This window comes from Danio rerio, chromosome 21 (genome assembly GCF_049306965.1).
Source record: "Danio rerio strain Tuebingen ecotype United States chromosome 21, GRCz12tu, whole genome shotgun sequence".
In the NCBI taxonomy this organism is placed as follows: Eukaryota; Metazoa; Chordata; class Actinopteri; order Cypriniformes; family Danionidae; genus Danio; species Danio rerio.
This window is the reverse complement of record NC_133196.1, coordinates 9,283,448-9,301,477: the sequence shown is the minus strand read 5'-3', so window position 1 is coordinate 9,301,477 and position 18,030 is coordinate 9,283,448. Positions and strand designations below refer to the sequence as shown.

Here is an 18,030-nt window from a genome sequence, read left to right as displayed (position 1 = left end):
CTGCGCGCTGTCTCTGTTGGTCTGCATTAACACTTCCGAAACGCTAGTTGGCAGTGAGGTGTAAATGTTCCTCTGTGTCGAGTTTCTTCGCTTCTGTTTTGATTTTTCTGAACACTTCCTGGTTGTACAAGTGGCTCAAACGCGCTCATTTTGAGGCCGGAACCGGCGGACGTGCAACAACTTTAACTATGAGGTAAACTCGGTCCGGCCCAGACTCATCAGCGCTACCAAGCTGACCAATCACAGAGCTTGCGCTACGCATTGTTGCGACGTGTAGTTACATTTTTGAGAGGTGCACGTCAGTGACGGCGACGGCCACGGCGAAGGGCTATGCGTCAGCGCCGTAGCATACGCCGGCGTTTGACGCAGAAGTATAAATCAGCCTTAATAGTCAGTGCAGTAAGAGACTATATTATAATCAATACTTGTTAAGCACAAAAGTTACATAACTTACATAAAAAAATGTAAAAAACGAAATGTTACCTATCAAATGTTCTGCTTCTGTGCTTTGTTTTCTTTGTTTGCTCGTTACTACACTCGTTCACAGCGCTAAAATCCAGCATCTTCAGATTGCCTTTAGTCTTGACCAGTGTGGTTGAATGACATTTGTCCTGGGACTGTACAAATTTGGCGGCGCTATTGACGCATGCTCTGGGTCTGTATGCAATATATCTAGTGTATATATCTACGATTGTAGGTGATGTATTTGTAGATTATAGGCCATTTTGAGGGATGTAATCAATAACAATGGTCCAAACTTATTTCATGTTTTACATTTTTTATTTCCATAGCTTCAGAGAATCCTGAAAGGTCCACATATTGATAAATAATGTTACGACAGCTTTTTTAACTAGGGATGCTCCTATCAGGATTTTTTTAGGCGATACTGAGTACCAATTCCTTGTCATGGTGATCTGCCGATACAGAGTACCAATTCTGATGATTCAGGCGTTATATAACTTTGCCTTTTCATTCATTCATTCATTTTCTTTTCGGTTTAGTCCCTTTATTAATCTGGGGTCACCACAGCGGAATGAACCACCAACTTATCTGTCATATGTTTTACACAGCGGATGCCCTTCCAGCTGCAACCCAGCACTGGGAAAACATTGCCATTTTATAAGCACATTTTACCTCTAAGTATGAGATCTCGCCTTAACGAAAATAATAAACTAGGGATGTTGCATACATGTAATGGTCATAAGCAGCTTTACAAAAAATAATAGATAAAATAGAAAAAAAAATGGTAAGGAAATTGACTAATAATGCAATTTCCTTTGCAATTTCCTTTGGTAAATCAAATCTATTTGTTGACGCAGAGGCGCAGTAGGCAATGCTGTCGCCTCACAGCAAGAAGGTCGCTGATTCGAGCCTCTGCTGGGTCAGTTGGCATTTCTGTGTGGAGTTTGCATGCTTTCGCGTGGGTTTCCTCCGGGTGCTCCGTTTTCCCCCACAGTCCAAAGACATGCAGTACAGGTGAATTGGGTAGGCTAAATTGTCCGTAGTGTATGTGTGTGAATGAGTGTGTGTGGATGTTTCCCAGAGATGGGTTGCGGCTGGAAGGGCATCCGCTGGGTAAAACGTGCCGGATAAGTTGGCGGTTCATTCCGCTGTGGCGACCCCAGATTAATAAAAGGGACTAAGCCGAAAAGAAAATGAATGAATGAAATCTAATTGTTTGAAAACATTGACTACGTTTAAATGGACATCAGTGATCGAATGCTTTGCCTTAACCTGAATCACACAGTGATATGATTAAGGTGTTTACATGAGTTACTTTCATGATCTCGTTTAACATGTTATAGCACATAATTTGATTAACGTCATTGCTCTTTTCCTCTGGAGTTTTATGTAATTTTGGGTGTTTAATTCTTAATTTGTCAACTGTAACTGCAGTTTGGCACTTTTACTTTCATAAACATTTCATGCATGCTCCCGTGACAAACGAGATATTGGATGCAAGGAACTGCTGAAAGAGTGTTGTTTTAATGGAATTTGATACTGCATGTCGTATGAGAAAAAAAAACTCCACATTTCTCTGTAACTTAGATGCACTTAGTAGGTAGCGTCAGAAAGCCGTGTGTGTATAGACAATCCTGTTACAAAATGTGAAAATCCTACACGACAGTAATTGGTTGATTTAAGGTGTTTACATGTTTACATTCGGAGAGCAGAAAGGATTTTTCAGTCCATAATATTGTATTGATATTAACGTACTCTAAACCTAATAACTAAATCAGTTTGACTAAGGCACGTCTTTAAAAACTGAAAGAGTACGGCTGATGATACTAACTTTGCCTCTAAATAGCATAAACAAACAACACTGATCACACACTTACCAAATCTGTAGAGACAGGACAATCAACACCAACTGGAACCGCGTCTTTTTTAAAAGAAGATGAGCGGCAAATCCGGATTTCACCATTTCCAGATGTGAAAAGCTCTCGGGGAAAAAATGTTCATTACAAACATATTTGTGTTGCATGTTAGCAGACCACTGTAATCCACACATGAGTTCAGCTGCACACTCTTACTGGGGAATTGAAAACAAAACCTTTGTTGCGGAACATTTATAAACGCAACATTGATGACCCAGGTCTCCAAACAGTTCTTCTTCTTCTACTTGTTTTAATTAGGGTTGGCAACACAACGTGGCATCTCTCTGAACACTGTAACAGGTAAAAGGTCTTCGAAGCTATCTTGCATATTAATGAAATTGCACCTCATTCACAATAGAACGCTATGATTGGTTTGAACCAAGTCTTTCTCATGAGTTAATGCTAAAAGCTTAAAGACGTCAGGTTGTACTCACCGGTGCAGACATCCAGTCTACATGCTGGAATACACACAAGTATCTAATCGGCGTGATGCAGCTTCAAAGTTTATTTTTATACCAGAAGAACGAATTTGCTCAAAAACAACCAATTTTCGCTTTTTAGTGAAATAAATGTGTCCTAATAGTGTTTTTAGCAGCGTGGGACACATATATGACTGTCAACATTTCAAAAAATGTGTTTTGGTGTTTCGTGACCCTTTAACATTAGGATATGATTCAACTGCCTCTTGTTGCATGTATTAAAATAGTTTGACAACAGGCAGGAAATGTTTATGGGTCAATGACATGACCACATTGAAATGGTCTATTCAACAATTGAAGTTTACATGTTCAATGTCTTTCTATGCACAAATGAACCATATATAGCTAAGGTGTCGTGTCTGTATAACATATATCACCCACATCGCTCTATATTATATGTTTTCAGAAATAAATAAAATTTGTAATCCCATTTGACTATGCCCATTAGTCACTGACTGGATTGAAATCATGTCACAAAGACAACATTTGTGTTTAATGGGGTTTAGATTTTAATGTTTTACACCAGGTGGCTCAGTGGTTATCACTGTCGTCTCACAGAAAGAAGGTCGCTGGTTTGAGTCCTGGCGGGGTCAGTTGGCATTTCTGTGTTGAGTTTGCATGTTCTCCTCGTGTTGGCGTGGATTTCCTCCGGGTGCTCCGGTTTCCCCCACAATTCATACCATGCAGTACAGTTAATTGGATAAACTAAATTGGCTGTTGTTTTTGATTGTGAATGAGTGATGGGTTGCAGCAGGAAGGGCATCTGCTGTGTAAAACATATGCTGGATGAGTTTACAGTTCATTCTACTCTGACTATCCCTGATGAATAAAAGGACTAAGCCGAAGGAAAATGAATGAATATTTTACACCAAAACCACAATTGGCAATGTCTAGCTCACTCATGCACTTACGGTGCTCAGCAAGGGCGGACTGGGACTAAAAATCAGCCCTGGCATTGTAGCCACACCAGCCCACATTACCACACCGACACAGCCCCACCCAAGGACACGCACATTCACTACTTATATTGGTGTACAGATGAATTATATAAGCAATACCTATTTAAGAGATATTTAAACATTTAATGTATATGACTGAAACAAAAACAACCCATTTATATATGCAATCATGTCATTCATTTTCTTTTCGGCTTAGTCCCTTTATTAATCTGGGAATCGCCAACTTATCCTGTATATGTTTTATACAGTGGATGCCCTCAAAGCTGCAACCCATTACTGGGTTACCCAATTCCCAATTGGCCTACCCAATTCACCTATAGCATGTGTTTGGCCTTGTGAAGGAAACCAGAAGGAAACCCATGCGAACTCCACACAGAAACACCAACTGACCCAGATGAGGCTCAAACCAGCGACTTTCTTGCTGTGAGACTACAGCACTACCTACTGCGCCACTGCACTGCCCCCTTTCGAGACTAGTTCAGTTAATTTTATGTAATTGGCAATGTCTGACTTGACTGCCTTTCCCTTTTTATGGTCCATCTCTGACAATTAGCTTGTGTTGCACTTACTGTTTGTTTGACATTCTTGCCAAATTTTGATTATGTCTGCGTAACCTCAGATTGGCCCATCTCGAAACCAGTCGGGTGTTGCTGATTGGGCCAATGCTTAACATTTACTATTATTCTTACTATTATCACCATCATCTTCATATTATTCACATCTCGCACGAGATAAAAGCTGCCTACATTTAAAAAAACAATGCATATGAAAAAAAATAATAGCTGACCGGCCCACATTTAAAAAATGGTCCGGCCCTTCTGGCATTTGCCAGAATTGCCAGATGGCCAGTCCGCCCCTGGTGCTCAGCATAATTGAGTACACCCCATTTTGAAGATGAATGTTCATCCATTTCTCAGTGAATAAAGGCAATTTATGGTCACACTGTATTTTGATGGTCCGCTTGATGAACTTAAGTTACATTGCATCTACATGTCAACTAATTGTCAGAAGATTATAAGTAGACTGTTGGGTTGGGGTTAGGGTTACAGTAGGTGTAAGTTGAAATGTACTAGCAAAGTTTCTTATAGTCAGTTAAATGTCTGTTGAAGGAGCAGTAGACAGTCTAATAATCAAATTGACTATCAAAATAAAGTGTTACCCAATTTAATTTAGTGCATTTGAACAAAAAAATTATATATATATATATATATATATATATATATATATATATATATATATATATATATATATATATATATATATATATATATATTAAGATAATATTTAGTCAACGAACATTTTTAGAATCTGATCACCAAGATACTGATCACCCTTGCTAGCTCTTGACAATAATATTACATCAGTTTGTAATCTTTCATTACTCAAATTGTAACATTGAGATTGTTGTATAAATGTGGACGTCTGCCACGCATTTAGTTGTGTAGTTGGGTTTTATTTTATTATTATTTATTTTTATTTATTTATTTTTATTACTATTTCTATAAGGGTTGTTTGATATGTTTGTAAAATGTAAAAATGTTAAATAAATCATAAATAAAAGAATTAATAAAAAATAATACATTTAAATTCATACAAAATATTGGGAAAAAATTGCAAACTACAAATTTTCAACTAAATTTTTCATTTTTTTTTTTTTTGCTTCTCTTGATTTCCCCTCTTTTTAAAATTTGTCTTTAACATTTTTCTATAACATAAATTTGGGTGTACTAGCTTTTGGACCGTTATCGTAAGTTATTTTGTTTGATTAACTCCAGATTTGGCTTCAGTGCTGGCTAATCTAATGTATATCCACAAATATAATATTGTAAAGCTTCCTTTAGAAAATAGGAATTTAAATGAGAGATTTGTGAGGGGTGTACTCATATGCTGAGCACTGTGTGTTGATCTAGCTAACAAAAAGGCTGTAGTACAGAAATCCTCTTGGTGGCAGTGTTCATCCATATCTGTCCTACACATTGCAGGCTGTCTTTTAATGCAGTCTAAGTTTGATAACAAAAGAAATGGACTAACACAGTGTTAATTAAATGAAAAATCTCCCATCAGAGTGGTACCAATTAATTTTCCAAACAAAACAGCTAATTAATCATTGGTTATTATAAACGGCATTTTGGCAGAAAGTATTGCTCGCAGACTTCTGAACTGAAGTTACTTTGTGTTTTTTAGGGTGAATTTGGGTAATCTGGGACATTGGGTAATCTTATTCCTATTCAGAACAGAATAAATAGCAAAGTGAAGAGACAAAACAGTAATCTCACTATTGGTTTGTTCTTTTTTCTGTGTAATACTGACAATTTCATGGAAGATATGTTGCAATATTACGCGTCATTAATATTAACAAGGCAGCGGAGTGATATTGCCATAACAGAAAAGATCATGAATATGTTGTTGACAACGTTGTTCGCAGTCAAAAAATAGTGCTAATATCTATCTATCTATCTATCTATCTATCTATCTATCTATCTATCTATCTATCTATCTATCTATCTATCTATCTATCTATCTATCTATCTATCTATCTATCTATCTATCTATCTATCTAGTGTAATACTGACAAGTTTATGGAAGATATAGTGTATTATACGTTTCAATATTACGCGTCGTCATTAATGTTAACGGGACAGCGGAGTGATATCTCCATGATCATTTTACATTCTTGTAGCGCTTTTGGTATGAGAAAAAACGCCTTATTATTAATATTATTATTATTATATTTAAGCTACGCATAGGCCTATATAAAATATGTAAAGCTGTATGCATGCATATCTGCGGTAATCTGTATTTCGTGCGTCGTGCCGGACCGAAGGGCGTGTTCCAGGTAAGGTCACATGACTGAAGGACGCCAAGTTCCACACCTGTCTATAAAAAGCGGACACTGTTTACATTTGTAAAATCATTATATCAGATAATTTCAGCATTTCCACTCAGTTTCGCAGGAGTAATGGCGCACGGACTGATCTGGATTTCGGCTTTGCTTCTGTTCATCGCCGTGAACCTGTCTAGTCAAAGTAAGAATTAGTTTTCCTGTTTACGTTTAATGAGGATGTCTCCGTACTAGATTGTAATGCTAGAAAACGTGTTTGAAATTAAAGGAGAGTGATGCACTGTTTTGAAGAGATGTACAATTTATTTACTTTAAGGTATGTCTAATAATGGTTGTAATATTTAGTTTTGCCATTCATAATCTCAAAATCAACTTGACATAAATAAATGAAAATTTAGCCCTGCTAAATGTCTAATTTTCTGTTTAGTATTCACTTTAGAATTGTGATGTTACACATCTATCTATCCATCTATCTATCTAATCTTTGAGGTAACGTTGGTATTTACACACTTCCTCCTTAATAATTTAATATCAGAGAAGCATTCTTTGCAAACTCTAAATAGTCAAAACATTATGGCAGTCAATGACAATCAAAGTACACCATTGTTTAAAATAGCATTAGCACTATTCATTTTACTGTGAAGTCATATTTCTATCTGATTTCAGATCGAATATTTAAAGTATCATAGTAAGTACTATTGGGAGCATGTCACAAGTTGTCGTTGAATAAATATTCAAATATAAAACAAACTTTGTCTTTTTGTCTGTCTATCATTGAGATAAAGTTGGTTTTGTATTGTATAATATAATTTCAAAAAAAGCAATTTTTGCAATTTCCAAATAGTCAAAAAATTATGGCAGCTAAAGACTATCTTCGTACAACATTTTTCAGAGTCAAATAAATAGTGCTAATGTTGCTTTGAAGTCATACTTCCATATCATTACAGACCAAATATTCAAAGTAAACACTATAGGGAACATGTCACAAGTTGTCATTGAATGAATATGCAAATATAAAACCAACTCCATCCACAAATCTATCCATCTATCTATCTATCTATCTATCTATCTATCTATCTATCTATCTATCTATCTATCTATCTATCTATCTATCTATCTATCTATCTATCTATCTATCTATCTATCTATCTATCTATCTATCTATCTATCTATCTATCTATCTGTCTATCTATCTGTGTTCAATAGTTCACACCTTGCTATTATTATGTGGCATTTACAGCCACAAAACTACACAAATTTTCTTCAGTGTAGTACAAAGCAGAAATAAAATATAATATAATTCTGTGTAATGAATAGGCCCTGTCATAATTGAAATTGAAGTATACCAGTATTTACTATAAAAGGATTCAGTTGTCTGTAAAGCTGCTGCTATGTAAATAAATTTATGCTTTATTTATGTAATAATATTCTGGGGTGGCACTGTGGCTCAGTGGTTAGCACTGTCACTTCACAGCAGGAAGGTTGCTTGTTTGAGTCCCTTCTCCCCATGTTGGCATAGGTTTCCACCGGGTGCTCCAGTTTTCCCCACAGTGACATGCTCTATAAATGAATTGGATGACTAAATTGGCCATAGTGAGTGTTTATGGGTGTTTCCCAGTACTAGGTTGCAGCTGGATGGGCGTCCGCTGCGTAAAACATATGCTGGATAAGTTGGCGGTTCATTCCACTGTGGTCACCCCTTATATTTAAGGGACTAAGCCAAGGGAAAATGAATTAATGAATATTCTGTTGTCAGAATTGAATGTTTCAGTGATAACGTAAGTAAATTTGTGTTTGGTAGAATAACTCTTTTCTTAATTCATATAATCACTTGACAATTTAATCTTGCAGTATAAAAAATGACCCAAGTATTTATTCGCAAATGCATCAAAGACTACAATATGTGAGAAATATTCTGATTGTGACAAGCGTAAACTTGATGGGTTTATATTTAGGACTGATTTTATTCATTCACCTCATTTACTTTTATTTAGTATTTTTATCTATTTAGTTTCATGACTATTGTTTTATTTGTGACTAATTATAGCCAAATTATAGACTATTTGTGAATTTTCTAACAAGTTAATGTTGTTTTTTGTACATTGATACACTGTGTAAGTACTTTGAATAATATCGTCCATGTAAACCTAGTCAATGTTTTCAAACTATTTGATTTGATTTACCAAGGTAAATCAATCTCACATCCACTTTCACATTTGTCACATCAACAATGGAGCGATGCATTTTAAAAAAATTTTATTGACTTCAATAACAAACATACAAAATCCAATTGTACACGAAAAACATAATGATAATAACAGATCAGGATAAATAATATAAAGATATAAAAAATTAAATAAAAAAAGGAAACAAAAGAGAAAAAAAATAGAGATACATAAAAAACACAAATACAGCAAGAGGAAACATGGACTTATGTATCCGTGATGTTTCCAAAATATTTATCATAATAATCCAAGAATCTATTACTTTTCTTATTATTAACTAGTCTAAGAAATTTAATAAAAACATCAATGTTCAATTAAAAAATGTGAAAAAGAAGGCTGCGAATTGGAGAAAAAAAAATTTTGTGAATAAAATATTTTCCATGCAAAATAAAAAACTTTATGTAGTTCTCTGATATATCAGTTTTACCTTCATGGTAACAAATAATATCTTAAAGTTGTAAGGGTCTGCAAGAAGCAATGTAGTTACCTAAATTGAGATATAAGCATTTCGGTCATAATACAGTAAACATCAGTCATCTTCTCATCAGTGACATGCATCTAAACCAGTGGTAGGGGAACCTATGAGTCGCGAGCCACATGTGGCTCTGTGACCAAAAATGTGTGGCTCTCCAGCAGTCTCCCTTCAATAATATTTTGCGGTTTAAAAAATTATAACCATCACCAGAAATCCAGAGGTTTCCCATTGAAAATACAATTACAGTTCCTCTGTAGTATAACTTTTTACAGCAAAATGAATAAGAACTCAGTTTATAATAAAAAGACACTTCAACTTATTCGAGTGTACAGATAAATTTGAATCGTGACCCAAAAAAAGGGCAAACAACTTACATTTCTATGGGAACCTAAAATTCATTCATTTATTCATTTTCTTGTCGGGTTAGTCCCTTTATTAATCTGGGGTCACCACAGCGGATGCCCTTCCAGCCGCAACCCATCTCTGGGAAAGATCCACACACATATACACACACACACACACACACACAAACACACACACACTGTGGGGGAAACCGGAGCCAGAACATGCAAACTCCACACAGAAAAGCCAACTAAGCAAAGGATCGAACCAGCGACCTTCTTGCTGTGAGGCGAACGTGCTACCCACTGCACCACTGCGTCGCCACCTAAAATTCAAAAAACATTTATAAATGGTGATGGCGTAAAGACATTTTTGTTTATTATTTGTCCTTTTTGAATTCATAGACTTATATTTTTTTATTTTGAGTTGTGCATGGACGTAAAGGTTTTATTCAAACCTGTATTAATAATAGTAATATCATTGGCTCTTTAAAAAAAATTAATTTACAAAAATATTCAGAAACTGCTCTTTGTGAAAAAGGTTCCCGACCCCTGATCTAAACAGTCCCTGGACAACTTTTGGACATTTTAATGCTTCCTTACAGTTTGCTGCAATTATAAATCACCCATGTCTTGAGGTAGTTCATTATGATGTGATTTATATTCTGATCTACCTTCTTTGATTGGACAGGAATCGCAGGACTGGTAATTTTAAATCCCCATAGACAGGAATAAATAAAGTAGTGACTGCAGGTTGAAGGAAAGTAGTGGAGTAAAAATACCAATACAGCTCTAAAAATGTACTCGAGGGAAATTAAAAGTACACCTTTTTAAAACGGCCTAGTACAATTCCAAATACGGAAGTACAATTCCTGAGAAAAGCTACCCAATTACAGTAGTTTAAGTATTTGTAATTTGTTACTTTACACCACTGGTTTAATCAAATCATCTAATGCCCCATCTATCCGTCTCTGTGTTTAGCAAGCATTAACCCTAATTGGGATCGAGGCTTTACTGGTGAAGAAACTAAGGAAGGTGTATCGGTGACCTCCACTGCTCTTGGTGTATTGAACAGCAAGCTCACGCAGATCTTCTTCCCCGTGCTCTACATCATCGTCTTCAGTGTGGGCTTGCCCACCAATGCCATGGCCATCTGGGTGTTTCTCTTTAGAACCAAGAAGAAGCACCCATCATCCATTTTTATGGCCAACCTAGCACTGGCCGACCTTCTCTTTGTAATCTGGATCCCTTTGAAAATTGCTTATCATTTTAATGGGAATCATTGGATCTTCGGAGAAGCCTTGTGTAAAGTGCTAGTAGGATTTTTCTACGGCAATATGTACTGTTCCACAGCTTTCATCGCATGCATTAGCGTCCAGAGGTACTGGGCCATTGTGCATCCACTTTCCCAGCAGAAGAGGAACAACAGGTTGGCGGTGTGTGTGTCAGTGTGCGTGTGGCTGGTCGTGTGGGCTTTAACCGTGCCTCTGTATCTTTACGACCAGACCGTGAAGGTCACCAACATGGATATAGTCACCTGCCATGATGTCACTCGACCCAGCCAATCACTTTACCCCTGCATCTACTTCCTGACCATGGGAGTTGTGGGATTTGTAGTTCCCTGCCTAGTGTGTATAGTGTCAAACGTGCAGATGCTGCGCGCCCTGAAGAGCTCGATGAATGATCCCAGCATCGTTCAGAAGAGAAAAAAGGCTATCATCCTTATTGTGACGGTGCTGGTGATGTTTCTAGTGTGCTTCACGCCTAGTAACATCATGGTGATGGTGCATTACGCTCTGCTGTTTAATGGAGTGAAGAACAGCGGTTATGGTTTCTACATCACCACGCTGTGCTTGGCCAGTCTGAACAGCTGTGTTGATCCATTCGTGTATTATTTTATCTCGGATGAATTCAGGGAGCATGTTAGAAACACTTTTCTTTGCCGAAGTGAGCGCACTGCCCAGAGAATGCGAGTTTCTTTTAGTGCGCTGAAGTATTCGAAGAAAAGCAGCACGTACACATCAGACTCTGGAAACACACAGAGCAGTTCCTATTGAGAGTGACTAGAGAGAGTGTGAACTGTTTTTAAAATCTCAGGTGGAAATTCTGAGCTTGTTTTGTAGTATGCTTGAAAGGACCTGAGGGATACGTTTCTGAAACATGCACTGTCTGAAGGAAAAATGAATTAATTAACCAATAAATGTCTTTTTCTATGATTTTTACCTCTGTTTTTATATTTACGCTGTGAATAATATGCGTAAATTTACTTAATTTTTATTTTGTGACCATGTTTTTCGCCACATTTTTTTATGCTTTTGAGTTGCATTATGGAATCGGATTGCATCCTTTTCCTCTAGGAAAGTAGCTTTTATTAAAATTTTTAACAGTTTACATTGTACGATGTTATAAATTATGGTACATAAACGGCACACTGTAAAAATTATGTGTTTCTTGGATTTTTTTTTGTTCTGATTTTAGTCCAAATATCTAAACATTCTTAAATCAAGAAGCATTTTCTAGACAAGCAAAGCATATAGTCTCGCTTTAAGAAATAATATGCCAAAATAAAGTGAGTTTTTCCTTAAAACAAGCTAAATAATCTGCCAACGAGGTAAGCTAAATAATTTTATGCCAAAATGAAAAGCAAGATTATGTTGCTTACCCCATTGGCAGATTATTTAGCCTGTTTTAATGTAAAACTCGGTTCATTTTCATGTATTATTTCTTAAAACAAGACAATGTTTTTTACTCGTCTAGAAAATGCTTCTTGATTTAGGAATTTTTAGATCTGCCAGTACTTTTCAGTTCTTTTAAAGACTTAATATCTAATTTCTTACACAATTTATTGTTTCAAACAAATAAAATGTGAATAAAAATGTATTGTACAGTTGAATTTTCAATATGAAAAGTTGACCACATGGATAAAGTTCCCATAATGCAATTCACAATTATGAATAACAGAACAAAATCCGTGAATCAAGAAATACAGATATTATTAACAGTGTAATTTAATCTCTGTTGAATATTCTTGTCCACATGTTAAGCTGTCTTAAAAAGAAACTCATGAAGGTTTCAAAACAGCACTGCTGAGAAGTTTGATGACACAATCCGACATGCACTGACTTATGGAGAATGCGGTAATTAACCAATAAATGTCTTTTCCTATGATTTTTACCTCTTTTTATATTTGCGCTGTAAAAATATCTATAAATTTACTTGATTTAGTATTTTTTGATTTTATGTTTCACGTTTATTTATGCTTTTAAATTGCATTATGGAATTGGATTGCAGCCTTTCCTCCAACACTTTTGATGTTGAAATGTTTGAAATAACTTTTATTGACATTTTTAATAGTACAGTGTTGTAAATTACGGTATAAAAACAGCACACTGCAAAAAAAAAAAAAAAAACAAATGTGTTTCTGACTTGGATTTCTGTCCTGTTTTTAGTCCAAATATCTAAAAATTCTTAAATCAATAAGCATTTTCTAGACGAGCAAAGCATTCAATCTTGTTTTAAGAAATAATAAGCCAAAATTAAAATAAGTTTTTATTTAAAACAAGCAAAATGATTTCCCAATGTGTTAAGCAAAATAATACTATGTCAAAACAAAGAGCAATATTATTTTGCTTACCTCACTAGACTAGAAACAGGACAGAAACTAAGCAAAGCATATTTTGCAGTGTAGCAAACTCCCAGAACTTTTCAGTTCTTTTAAAGACTAAATAAATAATTTCTTACACAATTTATTGTTTCAAACAAATAAAATGTGAATAAAAATGTATTGTACAGTTGAATTTTCAATATGAAAAGTTGACCACATGGATAAAGTTCCTATAATGCAATTCACAATTATAAATAACAGAGCAAAACCGTGAATCAAGAAATACAGATATTATTAACAGTGCAATTTAATCTCTGTTGAATATTCTTGTCCACATGTTAAGCTGTCTTAAAAAGAAACTCATGAAGGTTTCAAAACAGCACTGCTGAGAAGTTTGATGACACAATCCGACATGCACTGACTTATGGAGAATGCGGTAATTAACCAATAAATGTCTTTTCCTATGATTTTTACCTCTTTTTATATTTGCGCTGTAAAAATATCTATAAATTTACTTGATTTAGTATTTTTTGATTTTATGTTTCACGTTTATTTATGCTTTTAAATTGCATTATGGAATTGGATTGCAGCCTTTCCTCCAACACTTTTGATGTTGAAATGTTTGAAATAACTTTTATTGACATTTTTAATAGTACAGTGTTGTAAATTACGGTATAAAAACAGCACACTGCAAAAAAAAAAAAAATGTGTTTCTGACTTGGATTTCTGTCCTGTTTGTAGTCCAAATATCTAAAAATTCTTAAATCATTAAGCATTTTCTAGACGAACAAAACATATAATATCGTTTTAAGAAATAATAAGCCAAAATTAAGTCAGATTTTATTTAAAACAAGCGAAATAATCTGCCAATGTGGGAAAAAAAATAATATTATGTCAAAACGAAGAGCAAGATTATTTTGCTTTCCTCATTGGCAGATTATTTAGCTTGTTTTAATGAAAAACTCAACTTAAAACAAGACAATGTTTTTTATTTGTCTAGAAAATGCTTCTTGATTTAGGAATTGTTAAATATTTGGACTAGAAACAGGACAAAAACCCAAATTAAGAAACGCATATTTTGCAGTGTAGCAAACTCTCAGAACTTTTCAATTATTTTAAAGACTTTTATATATAATTTCTTACACAATATATAGTTTCAAACAACTAAAATGTGAATAAAAATCAATTGTACAGTTGAATTTTCAATAATGCAATTCACAACCATGAATAAACAGAACAAAACCGTGAATAAAGAAATACAGATATTATTTAAAGTGTAATTTAATCTCTGTTGAATATTCTTGTCCACATGTTAAGCTGTCCTAAAAAGAAACTCATGAAGGTTTCAAAACAGCACTGCTTGGAATGCGGAGAAGTTTGATGACACAATTATTTACCATGGAAATGTTGGTATTAGTGTGTTTGCAATACGTCACTAGTTACAGGTTGCCTCAAGTTAGGAGTGCAAACATGGAATTTTTGTTACGTTGTTGCTGTCTGTCTGGTTTAGTGGGATTTTGCAGAAACTCTTAAAGCCATAGTTCACCCAAAACTGAAAATGGACTCACCCTCAATGGTTCTACAGCTTTATGAGTTCCCTTCTTTTGTTGAACACAAAATATGACATTTTGGCATGCGTAGTATACAAATACTATGAAAATCAAAGTGTTTTATGAAGCTTTTTGTGTTCAACAGAACCAAAGAAACTCAAACAGGTTTGGAACAAGTCAATGGAGAGTAAATAATGACAAAATGTGGATTTATAGGTGACCTATTCCTTTAAATGACCTTTAATCTTGATCTCATTTAGTGCACTGAAGTTGACTGAATACATTAAGCTGTTATTTAAAACATTTGCATTCATTTCCATTTACAGAGACGCACATAGAAGAATAGGAATTGTTCACACATCATAAGTCACAATTTTTAAATGTGTGAATGTATGACCAGCAAGCATAACCTCTGTGAGATCTATTCTGAAGCTGATACTGCAGCATTTACTGTGTGATTTGTCTGCATAATCATATAAAAACATTTGTCTTTTGGAAGACCCATGCCTCCATTTGGTTTCAGAGCACATGTATATTTTTTATCTGTGAGTGTATTATGCATTTGTTGATGTTTTTAAAGAACAATCTAAGCGTATTTATCAATAAATGTGTTTATTTTCATGTCTGTTCACTTTCCTTCATGTTCAACTTTCTGTGCATTTTGTATGTGTGGCTAAAGATGAATAGCAGTAGGCAGAATGTGTCCAAAGTCCACAGAGCAATGTTTAAACCAGCTGAATCATAAAATCTGTTTGAGGTTGTTTCACACACACACACACACACACACACAGTTGAAGTCAGAATTATTAGCCACCGTGTTTATTTTTTTCCCCCAATTTCTGTTTTTTTTCAACACATTTCTAAACATAATAGTTTTAATAACTCATTTCTTATAACTGTTTTATTTTATCTTTACCATGATGACAGTACATAATATTTGACTAGATATTTTTCAAGAGACTTCTACACAGCATAAAGTGACATTTAAAGGCTTAACTGGGTTAATTAGGTTAACTAGGCAGGTTAGGGTAATTAGGCAAGTTATTGTATAACGATGGTTTGTTCTGTAGAGGATCGAAAAAACATTTAGCTTAAAAGGGCTACTAATATTGACCTTAAAACAATGTTCAAATAATTAATAACTGCTTTTATTCTAGTCAAAGCAAAACAAATAAGACTTTCTCCAGGAGAAAAAATATTATCAGACATACTGCGAAAATTTCCTTGCTCTGTTAAACATAATTTGGGAAATATTTAAAAAAAGAAAAAAAATTGAAAGGGGGGCTAATAATTCTGACTTCAACTGTACATGCATACATACAGATGCACCAGCTATCCAAACCCATTGTCCATTTTCAAATTGAGGTTATAGATGTATAAAATAGGTTTATGTATGTAATTATTTACATTAAATAATTTCAGCAGCTCACTTATAATTTCAGTGATAATCATAAGAGCATGTAAGAATAATTTACCAAATAGATAACAAACAAAACAACAACAGTATGTGTGGACCATGTTTTGTTAAAAATGTGGGGAAATGACCTTCAGGATTCAGGATAGGCAAGGCAAGGTATACTTTATTTATAGAGCACAATTTTATACAACCGTAGTTAATCAAAAGTGCTTTACAATGAGAAAAATATTTAATAAAATAAAACTTGTATTAAAAATGTAAGAAAAGGAAATATATATGTATGTAATACTAAAATACAGATAAGAAATTACATGTATGAGTCACTCACAGGCAATGGAGTAAAAATAAGTATTTAGTTTAGATTTAAAAGTATCCAAGGATGGAGAAATCCTGATGTTCAATGGGAGACTGTTCCAGAGCCTTGAGGCCACAACACAGAAAGCTCGATCACCTTTTGATTTGCAGCGAGACCGAGAGATCGACAAAAGAAACTGATCATGGGACCTTAATGGTCTACAAGCTGAATTGAGCAAAGCTTTATATGTAAAAAGAAGGATTTTAAAATCAACTCTGAATTTTATAGGAAGCCAGTGCAATGAGGCGAGGACATGGGGAGATATGATCTCTTTTCTTAGTTCCTGTTATCAATCTGGCGGCTGCATTCTGGACTACCTGTAACCGAGAAAGTGTTGACTGTAGACCAATGTGTACGTGGATAGGTCGGTGTAATGATTTTTATAAATATATATTGATGTTGACAATAGAGACAGCTGTCCAGTTTATTTGAAATTGCCGTTATATGTTATAGATTAATAAACAGGGCATATATTTATACTTATTTTTGTCTGAAGATTATTATATTTACAGGCCCATAGCCGGCCTGGTGAAAGGGGTGGTTCTGTTTCTCAAACAGTAGACCTTTTTGCAATTGTTCACCCTATGTTCCATTTAACAATCAGATTTAAATTCTGTATTTTACTGACATTTTAAGCACTATTTTTAGCATGGTTAGCTTAATGGATGGTCATCATAGTACTTCCTTTTAAATGCAAATTTATTATATCATACATTATTAGAAAAAAGGGAGTTCCAATTAAGGTTATAAATGAAAATGGAAAAAAAATGGTAGCCTATTATCATTTATTGGGAACATAAACTGGCCAGCACATCCAACTTTCCTTTTGGTCTTCTAAAAAAATTAAACATAATAATATTAATAATGTAGAGCTTAACTTTTTGAAAAGTTCATGGATAACAAAAATAGCCTAATTAGTATTCAAGTTCAATTTAACAGAGACCCCTTTGGTGCTTCAAATCTTTATTTATTATTGGTATTTTTGTGTTTAAGTTCCAAGATTCAGAATAAAAGTTGGGCTTCTTGTTGTAAAAGATGACTTTTGTCATATTGTAAGTTTTCTTGCACAGCTGGATGTTGGACTCATGAAATTAATTGTTTGGATTCATTGGAAGCCTTCTTTGATGGGTTATTTTTACATTATATAATGGAATAGCAGTCAATATAGGACAAATGAGCTCATGTTTGGGATAATACCGGACCTTTTATCAGTAGGGGGTTTTGTCTTTCAAACCATCCGAACCCCCCTGTCTACAGGGTTGTTTTACCATAAGTTGTATTGTTTTACTTTTAGTATTGCATTACTGTATTTTATTTTTTTGTTTTAGATATTGTTAAATTAGTTGACAACCCAATTTTTCAATTAAGGTTTCTTTTAATATTAATATTTCAACGAAAATTTGTT

General features: G+C 34.5%; 1 protein-coding gene across 3 annotated transcripts; it reads left to right on the top strand.

Moving 5' to 3' along the window:
• Positions 1 to 6,626: 6,626 nt before the first annotated feature.
• f2rl1.1 (coagulation factor II (thrombin) receptor-like 1, tandem duplicate 1) lies at positions 6,627 to 12,139 on the top strand. Of its 3 annotated transcripts, none has more exons than XM_068215938.1 (3): positions 6,627 to 6,652; positions 6,763 to 6,842; positions 10,681 to 12,139. In XM_068215938.1, the coding sequence occupies exons 2-3, from the start codon at positions 6,776 to 6,778 to the stop codon at positions 11,754 to 11,756; spliced, it is 1,143 nt and encodes a 380-aa protein (XP_068072039.1). In that variant the 5' UTR covers positions 6,627 to 6,652; positions 6,763 to 6,775; the 3' UTR covers positions 11,757 to 12,139. The 3 variants fall into 3 exon arrangements, with proteins under 3 accessions (XP_068072039.1, XP_073791142.1, NP_001073273.1); XM_073935041.1 differs by having other exon boundaries at positions 6,740 to 6,842; NM_001079805.1 differs by lacking the exon at positions 6,627 to 6,652 and having other exon boundaries at positions 6,739 to 6,842.
• The last annotated feature ends 5,891 nt before the right edge of the window (positions 12,140 to 18,030 follow it).